At 41.7% G+C, this 24582-nt stretch overlaps 1 protein-coding gene across 1 annotated transcript; it reads right to left on the bottom strand.

The window, feature by feature from the left end:
- Positions 1-11153: 11153 nt before the first annotated feature.
- Positions 11154-22660, bottom strand: Aadac (arylacetamide deacetylase). Its single transcript, XM_046431862.2, has 5 exons — positions 22349-22660; positions 19591-19804; positions 18538-18607; positions 15018-15189; positions 11154-13116 (listed from the first exon to the last, which is right to left on the bottom strand). The coding sequence occupies exons 1-5, from the start codon at positions 22475-22477 to the stop codon at positions 12520-12522; spliced, it is 1182 nt and encodes a 393-aa protein (XP_046287818.1). The 5' UTR covers positions 22478-22660; the 3' UTR covers positions 11154-12519.
- Positions 22661-24582: the final 1922 nt, after the last annotated feature.

Raw genomic sequence — 24582 nt, 5'->3', positions numbered from 1 at the left:
TATCGAGACCATAAGTGGCAATAATCCTCTGGGGTGGCCAGTTACCTTCACCCCAAGATTGGTGACCTCCTAAATCAAGTTTCTTTCCAATGGACCTCTTTTTCCTTTCCAGTCATCCATCGATAACATTCCTCTGGTGAGACAGGTCCTAAATATATGTTTTACCACCTCTTAGTTATAGTGGATTGTCTTGACCCATGGTTCACATAATTGCCATGGTTGGAATAGGAGTAGGGAAGAATCCCTTAAGGTTATCAAAGGAAACCAAACTAAATAATAGGCTAATGTTTTGGTTAGCATAGGTTAAACAGCATAAATTAACAAAGCCAAACTAATAATGAAAAACCAGCCTCTACCTCAGAGCAAAGCCTGTCCAAGGAAGGGACATGACCTTTGTCCTTGGAAAAACCCACAGAGCACTCCTAGGCACATTCCCACCCTGCTAAGTTGTTTATCTACAGGAGAGATCTGCTGCGCCAGGTGTCCCTGACTCAGTCAGGCTAGGTGGGGATCCATAGCAGCCCCCTAGCAGCCACCAATCAGCATGAGACAGGGAAATACCTGGGATGCCAGATAACCCTCCCAGCAGTTTATGGTGATTGATAACAATTGGGAAACCATGTAGTTCAGCATGTACACCCCTCTTGGCTTAAACCAATCAGTTCAAATGAATACCCCTTTTGTACTGACCAATCATCCCTACCCAACTTGTTCCCACCAGTGAATGTGCTAATCACGTTTTAGAGTTGTTATTTGATTTTCCTGCGGTGTGTGATGATTTGCTATGATGTATGTGAAGTCCCTGCCCTCTCCAAAGAATGTATAAAACTGCTGCAAACCCTGGGCTTGGGGCCTCTCAGCGTCACCAGTTGCTGTGTGTGTGTGTGCAGAGGACTGAGCTAGCTCGCAATAAACACCTCTTTGCTGCTTACATCAATCTTGGGTCTCTGGTGGTCTTTGGGGGTCCTGAATTCGAGCAAAACAATAACACCAAACAAATCCTAGAAAACTTATATAAGTAAGATAAAAAAATATATAAGTGAAATTTTATTACCCAGAGTCCAGTCAGTTAGGAGTTACTGTTATCAAACCAGTAGCTAAAAGCAAATAGAGAACTGTGTATATACCTAGAAGCAAGGGGTGGCAATGCATTACAGTGTAAGAACTATCTCAGAGGTTGAAAGAGTTCATTAATCCTGGTGGGAAGTTTATCTTTCACCATGTATTGATCAGCCAGTCCCTCCTGTGTGGCTGAAACAGGGCCGTAGCCTCCTCAAGCTTCGGCCATGCGTAGACCAGTCAGCTTCCGGAGTAACTGGAGCAGGGCTGTAGTCCTTCTGATCCTCAAGCTTCTCCGGTGCTCCTTTTTCTTCAGGATGGTCAGCTTCAAGGGCATAGCAGCATCTGGAGAGCACTCCCAGTCCTCAGCTGCAGGCATGAGTCTGGTGTAATGAATCCAGGGACCTATCTCTGCAAACTTTACTGCAGTTGGGGTGGATAAAATAACATTGAAAGGGCCCCTCCAAAGAAGTTTAGGGGCTGAATATTTCATTCTTTGACCCAGACTCAATCTCCAGGCTTGAAGGAGTGTGCACCTGGGTCAAATTCACTGACAATCTTTCTCTAACCCATTGGTTGAGAACCTGTAAAGTTTTCCCTAAGACCTGAAGCTGTCAACTCAGGGTTAATTTCCCTATTTTTTTTAAGTCTCCCTGTAGTCCCCTAATAAGAGGGGGGGATGGTATATATTATCTCAAAAGAAAAGAATCCAGTCCTCCTAGTGGGAGTGGATCTAATCCACAACAGTGTGATAGGGAGAAGTTCATCACAATGTAAGTGAGTCTCCTGACACAGCTTACCCAATTGAGCCTTAAAGTCCTGTTCATCCTTTGAATTTTACCAGAACTCTGCAGCCTATAGGCAGTACTTAACTTTCATCTGATGTTTAAACTCTTGGTTAGTAATCATATCACTTCTGCCCCAAAGCTGGCCCATTGTCTGAGCCAATAATTATTGGGACACCTTAGCCTTTTCAGTGTGGGTGGGAAAGGCCTCCACCCAGACAGAGTATGAACTCACAAAAAAAAACAAAAGTTATTTATAGCCCCTTGAGCATGGTAGTTCAGTGAAGTTTACTTCCAAGTCTTCAAAAGGTGTTCCTCCTATATTTTGGATTCCTGGTGAAAGCTTTGGCCCCTGACAAGAATTGTTGTGAGCACAAACCTCACATTGTTTGCAGATCATCCAGGTGATGCTTGTGAGCTGGGGGTCATAGAAATGTCGACTCAGAACTGTCTCAAGTGCTGTACGTCCAACGTATTTTCCTGCGAAACTGTTTGATAAAGGCTGAGGTTAGAAACTCCGGGATGGCTATTCCAGCCATCAGAAAATCTCCACCATCCACCTGGGAGAAAATTTTCTTGTTCAGTCTTAAATCACTTACTTTCATGTTGGGAGTATGTTGGCTCCCTTTCTGTTAGCTAGTCGGCCAGGTAGAAGGGCAGCATTTAAACCTGGGACTGGATTTTCTTCCCGTTTCTTGCAGACAGCTAACCTGGCCTCTCTGTCAGCTCTCCGGTTGCCCTGAGAAACCACAGTGTTTCCCTTTTGATGACCTCGGCAATATGTAATCACAACTTTCCTGGGAGCCCACAGTGCATCCAAAAGTTCAAGAATTCCTTGCCCATACATCATACCTTTTTTTTTTTCTCCTGAGTTAATGAGCCCCTTTTCCTTACATAAGGCCCTATGAACATGAAGATAGCGAACGCATATTTTGAGTCTGTAAATATTTACATAGACTCCTGCTGTCAACTGAGGTGCTTGAGTCAAAGCAATAAATTTTACTTTTTGTGCTGAATTTCCTTGAGGCAGAGGTTCTGTCTCAACAGTAGAGTCCAGAGTGACCATTGCATATCCAGCAAAACATACCTTATCTTTTATAAAATTGCTTCCATCTGTGAAGTACTCTGCATCAGGGTCCTTGAGAGGCTGGTCTGTTAGGTCTGATTTGCAGGAGAACACTTCACCCATGACCTCAACACATTTGTGATCAGGTTTTCCAGGTCCAATGGGCAGCAAATTTGCTGGGTTTAGAGTTCTGATGACCTCAACGCGGACACGTGGGTTTTCATATAACATGACCTGATATTTGACCATTTTTTCATTAGTCAGCCAATAGTGTCCTTTATATTTTAATGATGTCAAAATTGAATGAGGAGCTCTGACAACCAATTCTTGTCCCATGGCCAGTTTATTAGCTTCTAACACCAGAAGAGCTGTGGCCCATAAACAAGGTGGCCAGCCCTAGGCTATAGAGTCCAGCTGTTTGGACAAATAGGCCACTGGACGGTGCCATGTCCCCAGCATCTGAGTCAAAACTCCCACAGTTACTCCAGACAGATCATGGACATACAGAAAGAAAGGCTTTGTGAGGTCAGGGAACCATAATCCAGGTGCACAGGTGAATGCTTATTTAATGTCCTCAAAGGCCTTTTGCTTAGTTGACCCCCATATAAGAGGATCCCATTTTCCCCCCTTTGTGGCTTCATAGAGGGCTTTTGTCATAACTGAAAGTTGGGGATCCATACATGTCTGAACCCAGTAGCCCCCAAGAATTCTCTAGTCTGGTGGCAGGTTGAAGGGTTGAAGGGACTGGAATTGAGCAGATCTCCTGTTTCTTTTGAGGCCCATTTGCTATTGTTTGTTCTGTTGCCGATCAGATGGTAACGAAAATATTTGACCTTTTTCTTGGTAGATATGGGCTTTTAAGTCCAGAGTCCAGTGCTGTCCCAAGGATGGTGTACTCAAGCCCCTGGGAGGAACTGTCATTTAGGGAAGGGAGGCATACATAGAGCATCTGGCACTATAAGATGCAGGAATTTTTTGTTATCTCCCAGTGCAGAATGTTGGCTGCTAGGATTCTCCAACTCTTAAATCTAATGTAAATCTTAGCAGAGACTGATGACCTGGGGCATCATTTGTGTAAAAGGCACCTATGTCAATTTCGCCGTGGGCTGTCTGCCAAGGTTGGAGGGCAGCGGTGCGGTTCTGTGAAGGTCCCAGTGTGGCAGCCACATTGTGCCCACCTAGGTGTTGCTCTTTGACTGCGTGGCTTTTTCCTCTTGCCAGGTGGGAGCCTGCTCTAATTGTAAAAGAAACAACCAGTGAGGTGAATAGTGAATCTACAAAATGAGAGCAAATCATTATCACACGCACATGAGATAATCTCTAGGATTATAGGCCTCGCTTTGAATCTGATATGCAGTAAGCTCTGCAGGGGACCAGCCACTTTTTAGGGAAGGAGTTCTGTCCTCAGGGAGCACACTTCTGGGGATGCCCAGGATCAGAAGAAGGTAACTTTTAGCTTTAGCAGATTAGTGTGAAAGGATGCTAAGTTCCTTTTTGGTTGACATGAATTAATACTGGAATGCCTTCCAGAATTAGAACGTGTCTCTCAGCTCCCGGAAGCACAGGGACTGCAGGCCTGCTGGGTTACATGGTAGCACAGTAAGGGAGGGCACCAAAGAGCAAGTCACCTGTGAAGACAAGTTGGTGGGTCCAGACCTCTGGGAAATCTGAGGACCGGCTTGGGAGGAAGAGACGCAGACTGTCAATTAAGACACAAAACGAGGTATGTGTGTGTCTGACGATCTGTCGAGCAGTGCTTCACTTGGGAGACAGACTCTCATGAAGATCAGACCTCCAAAGGAGTCCCTGGGGGGGCGGGGGGTGTCACAGAGACAGAGCAGCTCTGAAGTGAAACATGGTGGTTTTTATATGAGGACACCTCCTCCTCAGAACCCTAAACCTATTGGTATAGGTTGCTTGTTTTAAAGACACTGGCAATAAGCTTCTGAAGGCCAGCTCTCAGCCTCCTTCCAGAATTCTATAGCCTATTATAAGAGGCTTGAACTTTAAGGGATCTCAAGCTTTCCAAAAAGTGTTATTTATAGTTTTATTTTATAACCATGCTCAACCCTGGGTCCTAGGGGCAAGGAGGATGAGAATGCTCAGGTGCCACTGGAGATAACTCCAGCCCTAACCAGTTTCTCCTTGGCATCCAGCGAGAGGAATCGTGAAAGCTCCTGCTAGGAGCTCAGTGCTGCTCAGCAGAGCTGGGGACTTGGGGACTACCCCAGGAACTTGGAGACATCCCCATAGTAACCAAGGTAGTTAGCTGCTGTATGCTTCATCTCTTTCCCAAGACCCAAGAGTCTCCTCTCCTGGCCCCTCCCTAAGTGAGTCCAGGACAGCCTCGATCTCATAAAGCAACTGGTGACACAGCCTTGTTGGAAGCTGGCCTTCTGAGGATGACTTTCTGCTCTGCCACTGATTAGCCATGTGACCTTGGAAACCCACACAATCTCCACTCCTTTCTTTTTTTTTCCTGGCAAATATTGGCTAAAGTTGCCATCAGCTCATGAAGTCATGAGAACTAGACTGTAGGCGCACATATCTCTGTACTCATTTAGGTCTACGACGTTTATCTAGGCTCCTCTAGGACACACAGTCCCTAAGTAAGGCAAGACAGACATTAAGTGCCCTCTAAGTGATAAATGTTAGAAATGGGAGACTGAACCTTTAAACAAGGCTGGATCTCTGCATGTGAAAAGGAGTATTCCTCACTCTAAAGGGTTTCTTAACCCTCTGAATGCTGGATTCTCAGGAAGAGCTAGAAAATAGTCAGGGGCTTTCTTCTCATCCCCAGAGACTCAGATTCAATCGTTAGGAGTGTGGCTCTCCGTGCTGCCTTGAAGTTCCCTGGTGACAGTGATCTGAGACCACTGTGTATGTCAGAAGAAGAGGTTCTGATTCCCCCATTCTGATCCAAGGAGCCACTGAGGGCAGAGGAGATCAGGGAAGAGACCAGCATGAGCCATGGGCCCTCAGGAGCTTCTCTCAGTGGCTCCTTGTCGACCCCAGCACTGCCACAACTGACCACTTCCCGCCCCTTGGAATTCCTGTGTCCTCCCTTGGACACACTTTTCTAGCTGTCCGCACAGCTTCTAGGCTGCAGGATTGCTGCAGGAATGGCCAAGCCCTCATTCTGCTTCCTTCTGTGTCCCTGCAGTCCATTCCTCACAGGATGGCCACACGTGTCTATCATGTGTGGTGCCAGGGCAAGTCCTCCATGGATCCCCGAGAGTTTGGTGGAAACACTCACCATGTGTGGCTTGGCATCCAGGCTCCTGGTGACCTCTCCTTTCCCACCAGCTTCCTGCCACTGCTCTGTCCAGGGAAGAGGCCAACGGATGAGGTGAATCCTGTGGCTTTGCCTCAAGCTCTCCGCAGTGCTCCTCCGGTTTCCCACTCTGTCCTCTTCACTGGACACTCTGTTTTGCTCTTCAGAAGTCAGGGCAAGTGCTCAGCCCCCTGACGCATGACGCCTCCTCCCTTCTCTCTGTCCATTCAACAAAGCCCTTATCTATGACTCGCAGCTGAAGAGGTGAGCTCCTTCTCTCTGCCACCAGATCGGCTTTATTCCAACGTATTTGGGATCTCCTGTGGGTCTTTCTGAAGGAAGGAAAGATCCAGTGATGGCATCACCCTTTCAAATGATTCTCAGTCTACACTAAATCTGAAGAAAGATCAAAATCAAGAGTAACTGACCGGTGATCTTTGGAGCCGGAGCATCAATTACCCAAGAACTTGAAAACACAAATGCTTGGGTGCCAAACCTGAACTGCTCAATCAGAAACAATGGGTGGGAGCCCAGAAATAAGTTCTCTGAGCAAAGCCCATGAAAGTCTGAGAAGTCCTCTTCTACCCCGTGTGCTCCTTCATCATAAATACTTAGCAAAATATCTTGCTCTTTAAAGGCATTTAAATGAAAAACCACAACTGGGATTATTGCTGATATTTGTGTACACAGAAATGCCAAGAAGCATAAACATTAGCAGAGTGAGATTACCAAACCGTTGTTGCAACCGAAGAACATTTGTTTGAGAAAAGTTCCTCACCATGCCCTGAAAATACTTCCTTCTCATAGAAAGCAAGTAGAGTTATTAAAGTAACTCTTATTTCTTCTTTGTGAATATAGGCTAAGTTCCCTCTGCTGCTTCCAATGTGTTAGGATGCATAGAGCACAAGGGAGGAGAACTTGGTACTCCTTTACCCCCCCTGGGTAAAACTTTATTAATTAGAAGTTGGTCTTGTTTCTGTTTTGAAATGGAAGAGGAGCAAGGAGCACTGTTCACCACAAGTGCTGACCCTCTGACCAGAAGGGGCTGTGACTGACAACCAGGCCACTTTCAACACTTGTCCTAACTCCTCACATTATGTTTGCAATGCAGGCAATGTTCCAAAAATCTGATCTTTAATTGTGGCCAATTTGTGAAAGAACTCTCAGGGAAATTTCTAACCTGATATCTTTGCTAATGATTTTTCTTTATTTGTTAGTTGAATTACTTGTTTGGTTTCTCACTTATAAAATGGGGAATATTGATAAGAAAAATAAATTAGCTAATAGATATGATACTTGTGGTACTAATCTGAATTTTATATATATATATATATATATATATATATATATATATATAATTATTTGTGATTATCTTCTTGTAAAGAAATACAAATAATAAGGTGTTCAAATGTTTACTACTAAATGCCAATTCTGATGGATAAAATAACAAGATCATCTCCTAGTGATAAATCCTGTGAAACAATTAAACAGGTGGGATTAAACTTGACCTGTTTGGAGAAGAGAAACCAGGCCAGGCACTGTGTATGATCAGTGTGCCAGAGTAGGTGGAATAGGATTTTAAGTAGAGTGTGGAGGAAAGGCCTAAAAGAGATGTTCATGTTTGGGGAGAAGATTATCTGAGGGACAGGTGCTAAAGGCAAAGGGACCCAGACTCTGAGCTTGAGTTGAGAATATAAAAGAGGCCAGACTGGTTGGAGAGCAGAAGGCATGCGTGGTATAAAATGAAATTGGAGATGAGTACTAGCATAAACTGTGGCTAAGACCCAGTAGGTCCCAGTCACCATGAAGACTTCAGGTAACAAGCTGCCCTGGGTGAGAAGCCCTTTTGAGTATTTTGAACAAAGGAGTGCTATGTCCTGAATTCCATTTTTAAAAGATCATCTTTTCCTATGTGTTAAGAGTAATCTCTAAGAGAACAGGATTAAGGCACAGTGACTAATCAGGGTGCCATAGGAATCTTAAAAGTTTAAAAACGGTGATGGGTTAAGAAATGGTTGAGTTCTCCAAACATTTTGAAGATAAAAACCAAAAGGATTTGCTGCTGCATTGGTATATGACAGAAGGAAAAGCACAGAGCTCTGACTTTGAGGTTCTCTCAGCCTGGGCTTCCAGAGGAATGTTGGAGTTCCATTTGCAGAAATGAGAAAGTTTATGAGAGGCAGTGATTTCCAGAAGAAACTCAAAATTTTTAATTTATCTTTGTACATCTCAGCAATCTGGAACTGACCAGGTCCCAGCTGGATTTGTGAGTTGGAGCTTTCAGCACACAGGCCACTGGGGACACCAGTGGAAGGACTCTCCCTGGAGAAGAGAGACAGAGACGCAGCACATGCCATTGAGAAAGAGAGGCCAGAGAAGTAGAAGGGAATCCTGGAGAATTGGATGACCCGGAGCCAAGTGAAGAGACAGGGGGTGAAGAGGCAGAGAGGCACTGGGTCAAATGTTGCTTCCAGGGCTAAAAGATTAGGATGGAAACTGACCCTTAATGCAGCCATATAGAGGTCATGATTTGTTAAGACAACTTGAATGTTTCATGAAAAATGACTGATGACAAGAATATAAAGAGGTAGTAGAGACAAAATAAAAGATTTTTCCCAAGAATATTTCTATAAAAGAAAGTAGAGACATAGGGAGAAAGATGGATAAGAAAATGATCTTGACAAAGTTTTGTTGTTTTTAAAAATATGTAAAAATGAAATATATTTGTATGTTAATGGGGATGATACAGTAGAGAGAGAAAGACCCATGATGCAGGATTAAAAGGAGAGAATTACCATAGCAACCATTTCTGGGAATCCAAACAGGATGCAGCCTCCTGACATGTGGAGGGAGACAATCCAAATGTGAAGCACAAACACTTGGCTCACTTATGGTAGTAGCAGGTGAGACACTGGAGTCAATGCAAGGTGGGAGTTTGTGAAAGTTTTCTTTAGTTGTTTCTTCAATATTTCTATTTTGTTAGTGAAATGGAAAACAAGGTTATCATTTGAAGAAGTAGCAAAGAACTGTTGGATATTTGAGTACAGTATAGAACAAAAAAGTTGACCCCTAGAGACCCATAACATGACTGCCAACATCATTAAAAGTGCACACTTGAGGTCTTCAGTCTTGATTAAAAGTAGGGCATTTCAGCCTGTTTTTGGTTTTTCCTCCCCCATGTTTAGCTAGACAGGTCATATGCAGAGTCAGTAGGGAGAGGGATTTCTTCCAGGTTGGAACGTCCACAAAGAAGCAGATAGACAAGAGAGTGGATGGAATGTCCAAGGGTAGGGTTTTGGAAAGGAGCAGAAGGAATCACAGGATGACAGTGAGAAGGGTGAAATGTTGGTATGGGTGATGAACTTCAAGTCCTATTTATCTCAAACACTACCCAAATTAAGGACCCAATGAACATGCGTGTCTGATGCTGAGATTATGGAGGAGGCACACTTGCTGGTCACGACACATTCTGGAATGACCATGGAAGTATTTTATTCAAGGAGAAAACAAAATTCTTAGAGGAAACATGCCTAATAGCTGTGGGTCTGGATGTTTCCTGGGCTTGCCAATGTAACAGTGAGATATTAACAGGAAACTCAAAGACAAGACCTTCTGAGACCTGAGGTGGAGAAACCCAGGTCCATCATGTGGTTTCAAGGACAGGCAGCTGTGGTATGGACTGCAGTAAGCTTTTGCTGTAAAGGGGTCATATGATAAATGTGTTCTGCATCAATATGTTCCACTCTTTCTCCTTCCATTTCTTCATCCTTCTCTTCTTTCTTAACAATTCTCCATAATGTGCAAATCATTCTTAGCTCAGAGTGATTCAAAAACATGGTACCATCTGGGTTTGGCCTACAGGCTGTAGTTCCCAGAACCTGAACAGGCCTGGAGGTAGGGCATGGTCTGCAGGCAGCCAGGAGTAAGGCAAACCCCTACCCTCATCCAGGTCCTGTAAGGGGTCACATGACAAATATGTTCTGTGGTATTAAAAACAGAGGAAGTGGTATGCTCAGGTGCTAGTTTTCAATTGTTAGATTTGAAGAGAAGGAAAGTACAAAAAGTTGGGGATCTCCAGTTCTTTGCTGAAATGAACTTAACTGTGGCAGTCTTGTTTTGTGGACCTGTTTCAAGTAATTTTGAGAAAATACCTGATAGTGGAATTGCTGGATCTTTGGAAGTTGGAGGGTTTCTCCCTAAGCAGTCACCCTGTTTGGAAAGAGTATCATTGCACTGTATTTCATTAAAAATAACTAATCTAAAAATGTTATGACTCTTATCAAGACATAGGTCAAGCTTTGGAAATGTTAATTTTATAATTTCAGTAAATGAACTCTCTGGCTTGCTTTTATGGCCTGCTTCATTCCTTCCTGACTTTAATTGTGGTAATTATTTGTTTAATGTGAAAATATCATAGGTGACTTTTAAGTGCACAGCTCTCTGGTCCAAAAGATGTTTCCTTTAAGTGATCATGTTAGTGTTGCTTTTTCCTACCAAAGAAGGAGGGAGGAAAGGGAGAGAGAAGGGAAATTGCATGGAAATGGAAGGAGACCCTCAGTGTTATACAAAATTACATACAAGAGGAAGTGAGGGGAAAGGGAAAAAAAACAAGGGAGAGAAATGAATTACAGTAGATGGGGTAGAGAGAGAAGATGGGAGGGGAGGGGAGGGGAGGGGGGATAGTAGAGGATAGGAAAGGCAGCAGAACACAACAGACACTAGTATGGCAATATGTAAATCAATGGATGTGTAACTGATGTGATTCTGCAATATGTATACGGGGTAAAAATGGGAGTTCATAACCCACTTGAATCAAATGTATGAAATATGATATGTCAAGAACTATGTAATGTTTTGAACAAGTAATAATAAAAAAAAAGAAGGAGGGAGGAGATGCAAAGAGGTCAAGTTCCAGACATGGATTAATTCATGAGTTTATTTCAAAACAATGAACCATTTTATAGTCAGTATAGAAATTTGGAACCACACACCCAACTTATATCCTTATTCATTGCAATTCCTGTTAAATATGACCTTATCCACTTATTCAGAAAATAATTATTCCACTTATTTCTTTATTCATTGCATTTCCTGTTAAATATGACCTTATCCACTTATTCAGAAAATAATTATTCCACAATAGCTATTTAATAAGTTATTGCTATTGATCTATGTGGCATATTCTACGAATTACTTCTTCTTATTTTATTTCTTCACATAATAAAAGGTAATTTTCCCAATTACAAAACTTTGGCTTGGCCAAATTTCTTGTGGCACTGTCCTGGGAAATAAAATATAAGGAATCTATTGTTTGCAGTTTCTAAGGTCGCTGCCATTTTCCTGATAAATTGGAGTGGCCTCAAAGGTACCCCTATGGTTTTAGCCCCTCTCTGCCTAGACTATTCAAGTCGTACTCAGAAGTATAATAATTGTAAGTATAAACACAAGAGCCTGCAGTGAGGATGGTAAAGTACACAGAGAAAAGTCTGGGGTCTGTGCCTGCAAGGAGCTCCTTGCACCACCCCCCAACACCTGTGACTGTGCTTCCTCCTAATTTGGATGCATTACATAGCTCACAGTCACTGCCAATAATTCTACTCAGGCTTGAGGTAATCCATTTTGTCCTGCCTTCCTCTTTGTAATGTCAGGATGGGCTTTTCACAGATTGATTTTTTTTCTGTAGTTTTTCTATTCCTGGTCGGCTACTTGCATAGTGTATTATTTGTCTATGACTAAGTCACTGTCCATTCTGAAGACCTCTTCAGTCTCTAGGGGACTCCAATTTCTCTACCTTTCCCCAAATACAAAGCAGCTGATTCCTCAGAGTACTGCCATGATTATCAGCACTGAGCAGTGTGACACTTGCTGGCTGGATTCTAGAGGTGCTTCAGAGGAGAGCAGTTGGTAGGGGTAATAAGTGGCTCCGCTCTGAGAAAAGGGGCACCTCACTTGAGGTGCTTCAAACCACAAATATCCTTTGATTAAAATCTTGACCTTTCTCCCAATGGCAATGTTTCCTTTTATTATCTTCCTGTACTTGTGAATAGAAGCCAAAACACACACACCAGATGACAGTAAGTAATAAAGCAAGATATTCAAAAAGTAAGATTAACAATGTAGGAGGGAAAATGCCAGAAATAGCACTAGACAATGTGGAAAAATGGAGTGAAACCTCTAAAAGAAAGGAAGAAAATCATAGCCCATCCATCACAGTAAGAAGCATACTACATGTGAACTTGAAATAGACCACTCCAAGAAAGGCCAAGTCCACCCGCTGAAGATTTTCTGAGATTTTGAGATTTGGTTTCCTTTTAAAACCACCTCTCCATGTTTTACTATAGATTTTCATCCAGCCACCGGATGTACTCATCCATCAGCCTATAGTAAATCTTGAACACGGGGAAGGACAGGATTCCGTGGAGGCCGTCCTCCACGTGGTTGTGGGTCACAGGAACCCCGGCGTCCCGCAGGCGGCGCACATACATGAGCCCATCGTCCCGCAGGACGTCATACTGACAGGTGACCAGGTAGGTCTGCGGTAAGTCCCGCAGCTTGCTGTCTGCTGCCAGCAGAGGCGCGACCCTCACATCCAGGAATCCAGGATGCTTTCTGGCTAACTCAGATCTACCGAAGGTTGGAGCCTTATACACGTGTCCCTTGAGGAACCTCTCGGGGAGCAAGGAGCTCCAGTTGACCAGCTTGAAGAGGGGGGCCGCCTCCACCAGCACGTGCTGGTTATGTTTCATGGCCTTCCTCAGGGCACTGTCACTGGTGATGTAATTGCTATAGAACCAGATGATGAGAGACTTGGGCAGAGCTGGCATGTGTGCGTTGTCCTGATAGGATGGCGTTTCCACATCCAGAGTTTGCAGGGCAGGGTAAATTAGACACTGGATCTTGAGTCTGATCTTGATATCTGGGTCATCCAAGAGCTAAGGAGGAATTAAGATTGATAACACCCATTATTTTCATTTGAAAGAATCAAAAACAACTGTAAAAATATAGGCTACATGTAAATGAAAAGCCTCCAACAAAGTAATGACTGGAATATACCATCTCAACAGATTTCAAATATTTAAAATGGGCTTCTAGAACTAGATGATCCTGAATTAAAGCATGTTTTTAACGTGTGGAAAACACCCATCCTGTCCTCCTCACAGATAAGGCAAAGGGATTTGATCAAGAATTGGCAGCTTAATGTCCTGCCTTTCTACCAAGAGGGACCACCGGAAGAACTCTGCAAGTCCTACCTCATTTCCTGTCTGTTAATGTAAAAGTTTATTAAAATATACTAGTATGTCAACTGGTTGTGCCATGGAGAGAAAGAATCACTTAATAAGGACTTGGCTGTGATGCTGCTGTGACAGGCTGGTTTGGGAGATTTGGACAGGTGCTGTTTTATTGGTGCCCATTTTCTATTTCAAGCTGATGCGCTCATGTTCGTAAAGATCAGTGGTCTGAAGAGAGGAAGGTACAGAGACCAGACTGTGCCAGAAAAGTGATCCATAAAAAGACTTTTACAAGATGTTTTATTTTTTGAAATTAAAAGTACACTTTAAAATGTACTTTTATATGTTTTTAAAATTCATTTTATGCTATAAAATATATATTTAAACTTCTCTATAAAATACAGCTATTGGATGTAATCAAGTATTTTGCAGATTGTGGTTATGTATTTACATTTTCACTAAATACCTATTTAGACATTTTGGAGACCATTTGTAAATATCATCACAGGTTGCCAAATATTTTTAATATAAACTTATGTACGTGGTTTTCAAAACAACTCTCTGAAGTTTTAAAAGTTCATTTTTCTTTATAAGTGAGAAATGGATGTTTAGAGAGATTAAACGACCCAGTCAAGATGACATGTGGAAATTACTGCATCTCAAGAAAGTTCACATCTCCTCATGTCTAATAAAGTACTTTTTCTACCACATTACACAACCCGCAGTTGATTAGAAATCTACAGTGTCAAGTATTTGTTTTATATTGTGGTTATTTCAAATCCCAAATGCAGATTCTCTCCTTCTGAAAATGTCATTCAATGGACTCTAGAAGCTGAGACACTTATATAAATCTAACAACAAGAATAACAGCAATGTTGTTGTATTACTTTAAGTTCATAGTTTATAATTAAACGTCAGCTAATAAAATCTAAACTAGTACAGATGTAATGGATAGGTAGACTCTACTTCTTCTCACCACTGCATTGAAAAATAGTTCAGATTTTAAACAATCAATAGCAGTATGTTCCCTTTGCTATAAAAATGGAGTCCTTTCTATATATAGTGTGGGATTAAAATGCTATTTACTATTATTACTGTACTACCATTATTCAATAAAGGACAAATATATCTTATCATGTATGCAAAGAAATCCCTTGTCATTTTCATATTTCTGCTTTGTAAATCTCACAGGAACCTCTGAGTGTGCTGATGAATTTCTAAAACTGGTGTGATTACTCCAGCAACAGGGGAAGACTCCCCTGAAGATCACTGAATACAGTGGGATCTCTAAAAGGTTTGCCAGATCACTTCTGCACGAATGATACATTATCTCATTCATCTAACTAGTATAATACTTTACTGATGCAGATAAAATTTCAATCAAGGGATTATCTGTCACTTCATTAAGCAAGAAAATACTGTGACAGGAGTATAAATTGGTATAGTGATGTTTGAGGCTTTTTTTTTTCAATTATTTCTTTAATATTTCCCAAGATTGCTGCCTTTCCATTTACATTCATATTTTAATATGTGTATTCATTCTGTTTATAAGCAGATGATTTAAGAAAATAAAAATTAAAAACACGGAAATGGCCATGCCAAACCTGTTGTGCCACTGTGGCAGCCAAATTCCCCCCTGCACTATCTCCAGACACAGCGATCCTCCCAGGGTCCACGCCATACTCTTCAAGAATATTTTTGCGCAGGAACCACTTTATGGCATCATATACGTTTTCAAATTGGACTGGGAAGTGAAACTTAGGTGCTAATCTGTAGCTGTGCAGAGAAAATGTGGTTTTCATGTCACTTTTTAAAATTTATAAAAGTGTAACATATGTGCCCAAAGTGCACAAAAGGGTACAACAGCCACCTAGCCAGCACTCAGGCCATGGAGCAGGACCCTGCCAGCACCCACACCTTCCGTTTCTTCCCTTCAACAAGTACCCACACTAGGGCATGGGTTGATAGTTCTGTTCTTGCCCTTGATGTAAAGGCACACCTTCAGCACGTGCACGGGAGCCCTGAGTTTCCTGGGTGGGCGTTCCTTTGAGCCTTCTCTGCACCGCTGGGTGTTTCCCTCTCCCTGCACAGTGCTGCACTGTGTGGAGAGATCACAGCTCATTTTTACAGTAGCATGTGATAGGCTGGCCACCGATGGGCCAATGCGGCGTGATTCCACTAGCGCACAGCATCTGAAAAGACCAAACTCATAAAGTAAAAGAATCTAACACTGCTTGCCAGCCGCTGTAGAGAGGAAGGAACAGGTGTTACTCTTCAGTGGATTCAGTCAATCAAAATGAGAAGTTCTGGGGCTCAGTGCACAACATGTACCTGTGGTCAACAGTAGTGTATTGTGCACAGAAAAGCTTACTCTTAGGTGTCCTGTTTGGACTTCTTGCCACAAATAAATAGATGATAAGTAGATAAAAAGTATTTTACAAAGTATAAGTATTTTTTAAAAGGTTCTGAGGATTTACGTTTCTTTGAAGTTGGACTTCTCACAAACAGTGTGTTCTGAATATTCTAGTACATGTTTTTTGGTGACACCTACCTGCATTATTGACAGCTATGGAGTTTTAATATATATTTAGTCTTATTCTATATTGTCAAAGGGTTTTGCTCAGGAATGTACCAGGTGATCATGACAGAGCCTGCTAATGCATGTCCTTGCCACCCTCTGGTTAGTGCTAACATCAGGGATGAAGGTCCCACCTAATGAATTTCACTGATGTTTCCCTGATATATACTAACTATTCATTTGTTTATTGATGGTTTGGATATCCTTTCCAGTAAGCTGTCTTTTAAAGTCGGGTATTTATATTTTTTGGTTTTTTAAACTTATTTGAAATAAAACTATATTTTAGTCAAAGGGAAAGAAATACCAAAGCTGTTCACTGTTATGTGAATATATAGGTGACTAACAGTTACATTGCACAATGACAGTTGTTATCTAGAGTTAAGTGAAGTACAATTTAATGCCATGTACTTAATATTCACTCTGGATATGTATATGGTACTTAAAATATTCAGTTTTTAAATTAAATTTTTGTTGCTCTATAATTATACATAATAATAGGATTCATTGACATATTGGCACATGCACATAATTTGGTCAATTTCATTTCCCCAGTACTCCCCATAGTATTTATGTATTTTAGATAAGAATATATATATATATATATATATATATATATATATATGTATTTTAGCATTTATGTATGTACCATATGTAAATACAAAGACACTTCAAGACTTGTGTTAATGTCTTTTAAGTAGCATAAGTTCTTAACTTTTAATATAATCATTTTGAGTTATAATTCTAAATTCACCATGAAATTACCTATTTAAATTGTGTAATTCAATGGTTTTTAGTATACAGAAAGAGATGTGAACCATTACCACAGTCAATTTTAGACATTTTAGTCACTAACAGAAAGAAAGAAAAGAAAAGAAACCAACCTGCACTCACTGGTAGTCATTTCTCATTTTCCCTGACTCCTCAGCTCCATTCCTGGGCAATCATTAATCTGCTTTCTGTTTCCAAAGATTTATCTATTCTGGAAATTTCATTATAATGGACCCAATACATGGCTTTTGTGCCTGGTTCTTCTACTTTGTATAACATTTTCAAGATGTGTCCATGGCATAGCATGTCTGTGTGGTGACAAGTCACATTCCACTGTATGATATAATGCATCTTATTTATCCATACGCCAGCTGATGGTCATTGAATATTTCCACAGGGGTGGAGGTTCGATGCTGCTACTCTGAACATAAAAGTTTTCTACAGCGTTTTCATTTCCTTGTGTATAGATTTACTATTGGAGGTGCTGGGCAAGGGGTTGTGGTTTACATTTTTAAGAACACCCAAACTATTTCCTAAACTGCCTATGTGCATCCCCACTAGTAGAGAGGTTTCAGCAATACTAGTTATTGTCTGCTTTTTTGTTATAACCATCCAACTCGAAGTGCTATATCCTGGTTTGTTTTGATTTGCTTTTCCTTAGTGACTACTGATGTGTAACATATTTTCCTGTGCTTATTGGCCATTTTAAAAAATATTTTTGTAATTTTTGATAGACCTTTATTTTATTTATTTATATGTGGTGCTGAGAATCAAACCTAGTGCCTCACACATGCCAGGGGAAGCGCTCTGCCACTGAGCCCCAGCCCTAGCCCCCATATGGCCATTTTAATAGAACCCAAATTATCCATCTTTTTGGAGTGAGAGTTGCCATTTACCTTTAATATAAGAGTATATTCAAAGGCAAGGCATTAATTTGCATAAAATGTAAGATCTTTTAAATTTTTGTGGTTTATTAGTTATCTCAATGAAGCAGACATAGGCATAGCTTGTCTCTGGACTTGCCATCCTTAAGAAAACCATCTTTAAAGGCAAAGTTGAAATATAAACCAGTATTGGCTTGGATTTCCTAATTTCTTTTTTAAAAGATGTTATTAGTGATCACTTACAAATGAAATTGTGCATCTCTGTGTTGCCACTGTTTAATAATATGATTTAACTTGACAAATGATCATGAATGCTATTTCTTAACTTTTCCTTCATTTTCTGATTTTAAATAGCTATATAGGGCTCTGGCATGAGTCTACTGGCTGCAAACATTGTTTTCAAACATGGATTGTTGTTCTAGCATGGTATTTCACACGAACTGACTTTATTTTTCAATTTGAGAATAAATGTAATGTTTTAGCCTCCTCCGGTGCTGGACACAGGCTGAGTCCGGTTCAGGGATGTTATCTCTTAGTGTTCACAGTGACCCTCTGAGGAAGGAACCATTAGGATGTACTTTAAAGACATCATCTGACTTTGGGACACTCATTCTTAAAGATTATGACCTAAAATTGAAAGGTAATCCAGTCCAATCATTATGTCTGTAGATTATACAGTTTGAACTTTTGTGAAAAAAACTCTTTACTTTCTGCCCAACAACCCCCTCCCACACACACACACACCTTTTCCCCAGTGCTAATCAGAGTAGGTCCCTCCTTTGCTCTTAATTGCCTGCTCAGTGTCCCCTAGGAGCCTCAGCCTGGCCAGACCATGTGGTCCAGAGAGGCTTGCCCTGGGCACATCAGCCCTGAACAGAACAGCCCAGCTCTTACTTGGTCGATACGACGACAGCATCCAATCTGTCTGCTGTCCTTCTTGACAGCAGGTCATAGCTTATGAAAGCTGAAATAAAAGGAATAAGAGCAGGATATAAGAATGGACAGGTAAAGAAAGGGTTTTATGTTGACAAAGCCCCTGGGTTTGTTTTCCTTTCTGGGACTTGTCCAGGGGCTACCTTCTAGAGCAACAGGGAACAGATGCAAGGCTGTGCTACCCCTCAGAACCACCCTCACACTGCCAAAGTGTCCCCAGGGTTCTGTGCCCACCCTTCCGGGCTCCTGGTAGACACAGGACAGTCTTCCCATTGTGGGTTCTCTCTCCCTCCTCTGCTCTCCTAACCCCCCACAGGGGTTGACCAACTGTGCCTGAGGTCGAGCTGGTTAGCAATTCTCATTTGGACCCACATGTTCTTCCTCTCTGGAGCTCAGAGTTCTTGACCTGGACCCTGTCCAGCCTCCACTCCTCCCGTGGATCTGTATTCACTGGTGGGTAAACAGGTGACTATCAAGTACTCTGGGACTAAGTGGGTTGAGTGACTTTCTCAGTCACAAGACTGTGACTTTTATCTCTAAAATGCTTTCACTTCTAAATATATTTCATGTTTTTTTTACTGTAAATCTATATTCAAGAGATGTGTAATCTTTGCACACAATCTTGATGTGTCTGGCCTATGATAGCCTGAATTATTAACATATCAACTGATTACACAGTTGAATATAAGCTCCATGAAGAATTTTTGTCTGTTCAAGGATGCCTTCTTAGAATTGTAAATATGAGAATAAACGAATTAACCCTTGAGATGGCCCTACAATACCACTTGGAGAATGACAGAAGCAGCAAAGTATGATTCTTAAAGTCTTCTCAGCAGGGAGGAGAGCTTATGCCTCACAACTGTACCTGGGTGGATGAAGAAAGACATTCATGGGAAAGGGGGATTTGAAGCTTTAAGGAAGAGCAAAACTTTTCCAGGAGGTCAAAGCAAGAGAGTTCGGGAGAGATAGCAGCATCCCCCACAGAAGGCCCTGGGTAGGGACTGTATCACTTACCAGCACTTCCCAAGCTCCAGCCCCCTCCGTGTATGTAAAACACACTCCTTCTCAGGGTGTCTGACTTCCTCCTGGGCACATACACACGGACAGGAGTGTTGTTGAATTTTGTGTCAGTCACAATGACATTTTTATCTGAAGTTGGTGGGACTTCTGGAAATATCATCATGAGCATGAAGAAATCAAAATAACGGCCAAGTCCCAGAAATGTAGCCTGAAAATGAAATTCACACACATCTTTGCAATTCAAGTTCCAAAGGCTAAAGAGATCTCTGAACACATCAGTCTGCATTGATCCTTAATTAGCTCCAATGAAAGGAGCCAAATCCTCACACTAGAATCTCCTTTGTCCCTTCAGAAGAAACAGAGGTGCCAAGGCTGGCCTACAGTGGTCGTCAAAAGGAGGAAAAGCATCCAGTTAGTCCTCTTTCCATAAAGTGAGATCGGATCGAAGCTTCAGGGCTCCAGAGATGGACCAGACAGAGGAACCCTCTCTCAGGAACCTCACAGGTCAGTGCAAAAGCCAGGTAAGGAGACTTGCAAAGCCCTGACCACGCCATGGCCGAGCTGTGCATGGGCAGAACAGCTGGCTGAGAGCACTGGTGGAAGGAGGTTTCACCCAGGAGGCAGGATTTTAACCGACTTTTGAAAGAAAGACCATCTCCCATAAGAATTTAACTAAAAAAAAAAAAAGTTAAAAAGGAAAAACGACTCCAGCAGAGGTGCTATGTAGCTGGACAATGTGGGGCCTATTAGGCTTGATGCACAGGGGTGGGGGCAGGTCGGGAGGGAAAGAATGGACAGGAGGAAGGAGAGGCCAGGAGGCCAGCCAGCCTGCCTGCAGCCTGCCCCTCTACCTGAGAATAAGACACTGCTCCAAGCGCTCTATGTGCTTTTGTTATGGAGTGCGTGAGAACTACCAACCACGGCACCAAGTTGAAAGGGGGCAAAGGGTTCTTTGAAGAGCAGGCTAGCACCTCAAAGAACTCCAACACCTGAATTTTGGAAGTACAGAGTTCATAAAGGCAAGGCCCACAAGAAGGATTGAGGCACATGTAGGTCAGAAAGACCCTGTTGAGACAGATATTTCAATTACATGAGAGAATTGTTTTAATTGTACATTTCAGAGTCATTGTATTATATGTTAGGGCCACAGTCAGGGATGCGGGAAGGTCCTACTGTACTGTCGATGTGGATACAGCTGTCAGGAGGCTGGAAAGAGAACATTGTAAGCAAGCGTACAATGGAGACAGGTCAGAACCAAATAGCTTCACTTTGGTTCTTTTCCATTTCACTTTAATCTCAGTAATATGACAGCTTGCCTGCATGGGGCAGGGAATATTATCATATCACTGAAAGATGAGGAAATGAACCCAGAGAAGTTAAGGAAGTAGCCCTAGATTGCACAACTAGTTGTGCAATCTGGGTCTACTTACTTAACTAATATTCTAAATCCCGCAGTTTTATTTTTTATTTATAACACAATTCTTTAATAAAATATGTGAATACATATGCAAAGATTGTCAAGCATTTGAGGGAAGCCAGCCAAACTAATCAGGAAAAAGAACAGATGAATTGTAAGAGAGCAAATATTAGGAAGGAATTGTCCCCTTCTTGAAACTTGGCCAGCTATACATTACATGTAGAATTAAATCACCTCTTACTACCATTAGCCACGCTGCTCTGCCTGGCATGACACCATGACTCTTCAAATTAGATTGCAGCCTTTCCCATTATACCCAAATGTTTTAAGTGACTTCTGGGACTTGCCGATGGGCTGTGCTTGGTGTCTCTGCTCGAGAATTCTCCTTAGTGCTCAGGCTGCCGGCTTCATGTCATCCCATAGTCCCTAAGAGGCATCTCCTCTTCAGAATGGGCTTTGCTGATCCCAAACACAGGAGCCCTGCTCCTCACATCCGCCCTTATTGCTCTTTTCCCCACCGACTTCTCTCTTTTAAGTCAGTTCCTAGGACCTGAAATCATTCATTTATTTGATTTTAATTTATTATTTTCTCTCCCACACTAAACCTTGTTTGCCTAACAGATTTCAGTTGTTGAACAAGTGGGAAGCAAAATGTTCTGAAAATAGAACTTTAAAAATAAAGGGAAGACAAATGAAAAAATATGGGCAGACCCACCCAGGGTGCAGGAGAGGGCTCTACCTTCCTTGTCTGGGGACACCGGGCTGCTCTGGCAAGCAGGCAGTTCTCATGATGCAGCGGGGACACCCCTTCCATTTCTGCACATTATGTCCATTGTGGCCACCCTGGGCATGTGCCCACAAGGCTGCCTGTGCAGGGATTCCTTGAGAAGTTGTGTACATGCCCTCGTTCTATCCACTGAATCCTGAAGGAGAATGCCAGGATGTCTGTCAGGATAGCGGCTACACAGGCAGACGGTCGGTCTCTGGTTTCCTTATTAGATTTAAATACTAGCCCACACGGGAGATGAGCAGTTCAAAAGACGGCTAGCATTGTGACATTAATGCTACTAAACGTAAATCATCTTTTCAGTATGCCTACCCAAATGGCCCTCACTCACTGTTCTTGATATTTGTGAATGTGATTGCAATATATAAAATAGCAAGCAGCAAACGAACAAGCTATGTTTCTAAGGAATGAACAATCAAAAGTCAGAGTACTTAATTTTAAAAGGTGAATAAATCACTCAATCGAAAGAAGAGAATCTTGGAAAACGAACTTCTTTGGATCAAATGGCGGCACATGCCCATCTGAAATTCAAAAAATTGCAGACTTACCAAATGTGCAAGAGCTTTCAGAGGTGTGTTGGTCAGCATCGGCTCCTCAATATTCTCTGGGAGCGGCGTGTAGATGCAATATGCGGCCAGGACCCCCAGGAGAAGAAGAAACCATGACATTCTTCCCATGCTGCTGCTTCTTGGCCTCCCTGTCTTCAGGAACACAGAAGATGCCTCCCTCGCTGTGCCTGCCACTGAGCTGTGACAGCCAGGAGCTGGCCTTTACCTCCTGAATGTAGAGCTGTGCACCTGGCCAACAAGAAGCTCGATAAAGTTTAAACCCCACTGTTACCCAGCATGGATCCGGGTGAAAGCGAATGCTGCATTTGACGAGTTACAGGAAACCTGTGCAAGTTCTATCAGTGATCTCACTCTTATTTGTGCTTCAGCAAGCATGTATTGAGCAATCATGTTGAAAAAGTATCTTTAATCCTAATGAAATATTCTTAGGAAATATACAGGATGCAGATAATCTTATAAAAGAGCTCATTGTGGAATTTGCGAAAATAAATAAACATACTTTTACCGTCTCTCCCCACCCATGGTACTAGGGATTGAATTCAGGACCTCGGAACCATGCATTCTGGAAAAGTGCTGTACCTCTGAGCTCCAGCCCCTATCCTATGAACATACATTTTTTTTTTAAGTGTTGAAAACATAGGAAACAAAATAGCCATCGTTTCTGCCTCTACAGAATTCACAGTAACCTGTAAGAGATCGGAAATACTGGCAATTCATTATGATAATTTCTTGAGAGGAGAGTTATGAAAACTAATGATGATAGTAGTGATAACAGTAATGGTGAAACTTACTAATTATTTATTATACCATCCTGGCCCTATGCTAAGTGACTTACATACAGACTTTAAATGAGTCCAAATGATAAGTCTATAGGATCAACATTATTGTTTGCCTATAAATGAGTGAAATGAGTTTTAAAAGGGCTAAGTAACTTGGCTACGGTCATATAACTTGAAGTATTAGAGTGAGAACAATTTAGGTAGCTAAGAGAATTCAAAGCTTTTTACAGACATGGAGCCCCAAGACCGTGTGTGTGTGTGGGGGTGGGTGTATGTGTGTGTCCTGCAGTGGAAAAACAAAAAGGAAATAACAACAACAACAACATCACACATTGCTGAGATCCATGCTGTGGACACCTTTGTGTATTTCCTACCATATCTTTTTTCTACTTCTCATACATCTTTCCTGTCTGAAGTCTGGAATTAATCATTTTTTTCAAGGAGTCCTGATTTCCTTAATCAGGGAATGAAAGTAGAGGAGAAAACCTTGGAACTATATATACTCATTGATGCTAGACCATTTTAGTATATGGAGAAAGTATAGATTTGAAAAATATGAATGATTTTTAAATTTGACTCCACAAGATTTCCCCTCCATTTCTTTATTTTTACAATTACATGTAGTTTTTCAAGTGGATAGTTTGTTTGTGTATTACTGAAATCACACATACTACTGTTGCAAAATTAAAAAACGGATACACAAAAAAATTAAATACTTTAAAGCATTTCCTATGACTCATCTTTAAAGCAGCATTCTGAGAAAATGGGTAAAATTTGATGGGTACCTTTGGTACTTCGTATGCATTCATTTTGGATATAAAACCAATTAGTAACCATATTAAGAATGACTTTAAAATGAGTACAACAAACCTGTGGTCAATACCAACCTGTCCCAATGGGCATTGTTCCATGGGCACATTCTGGATCATGCCCACTTGACTGACGCCCTTCAGGTTTATCCCACTCTCCTGCACTGATATTGACCTTTTGTGATATTCCCCAACCCTGAGCAGCTGAATGTCTCACTTGTCCTTGATGGAGATTATGGTTGTACCCTTAAGGGAGCCACCTGAGATCTTTCCTTTGAGGACTCCAGTCATCCTGTGGCTTCAGCTGAATAAAGTATTAGTAATAATAATTACAGCTAGCATCAACAGTATTTTTTGGTTGTCTCCTGTAACTTTCCTCATGAGGGTTGATGAACTGACACCATCCACATACTGAAAGCGAGCCAGATCCTGCTCAGAAAATTTAATTAACTGACCCAAAGTGTCCAGCTCACTTTCTGGTTCCACTGTTATTACTTCATTTTACTAAGGGAGAATCTATTTCTTAAATGTGAAATTCTACCTTTGTTCCTCTATATTCTCTTCAGAACAAGATGGTCTGAATTTTCATTTGTTTTGCCACCCATTAGCTGTAGCTTTTTACGAT

Source organism: Marmota monax, unplaced genomic scaffold, assembly GCF_021218885.2.
Source record: "Marmota monax isolate L192 unplaced genomic scaffold, Marmota_monax_Labrador192_F-V1.1 WCK01_AAM20220418_F8-fsc00022, whole genome shotgun sequence".
NCBI lineage: Eukaryota > Metazoa > Chordata > Mammalia > Rodentia > Sciuridae > Marmota > Marmota monax.
This window is presented reverse-complemented; position numbering and strand designations above follow the sequence as displayed.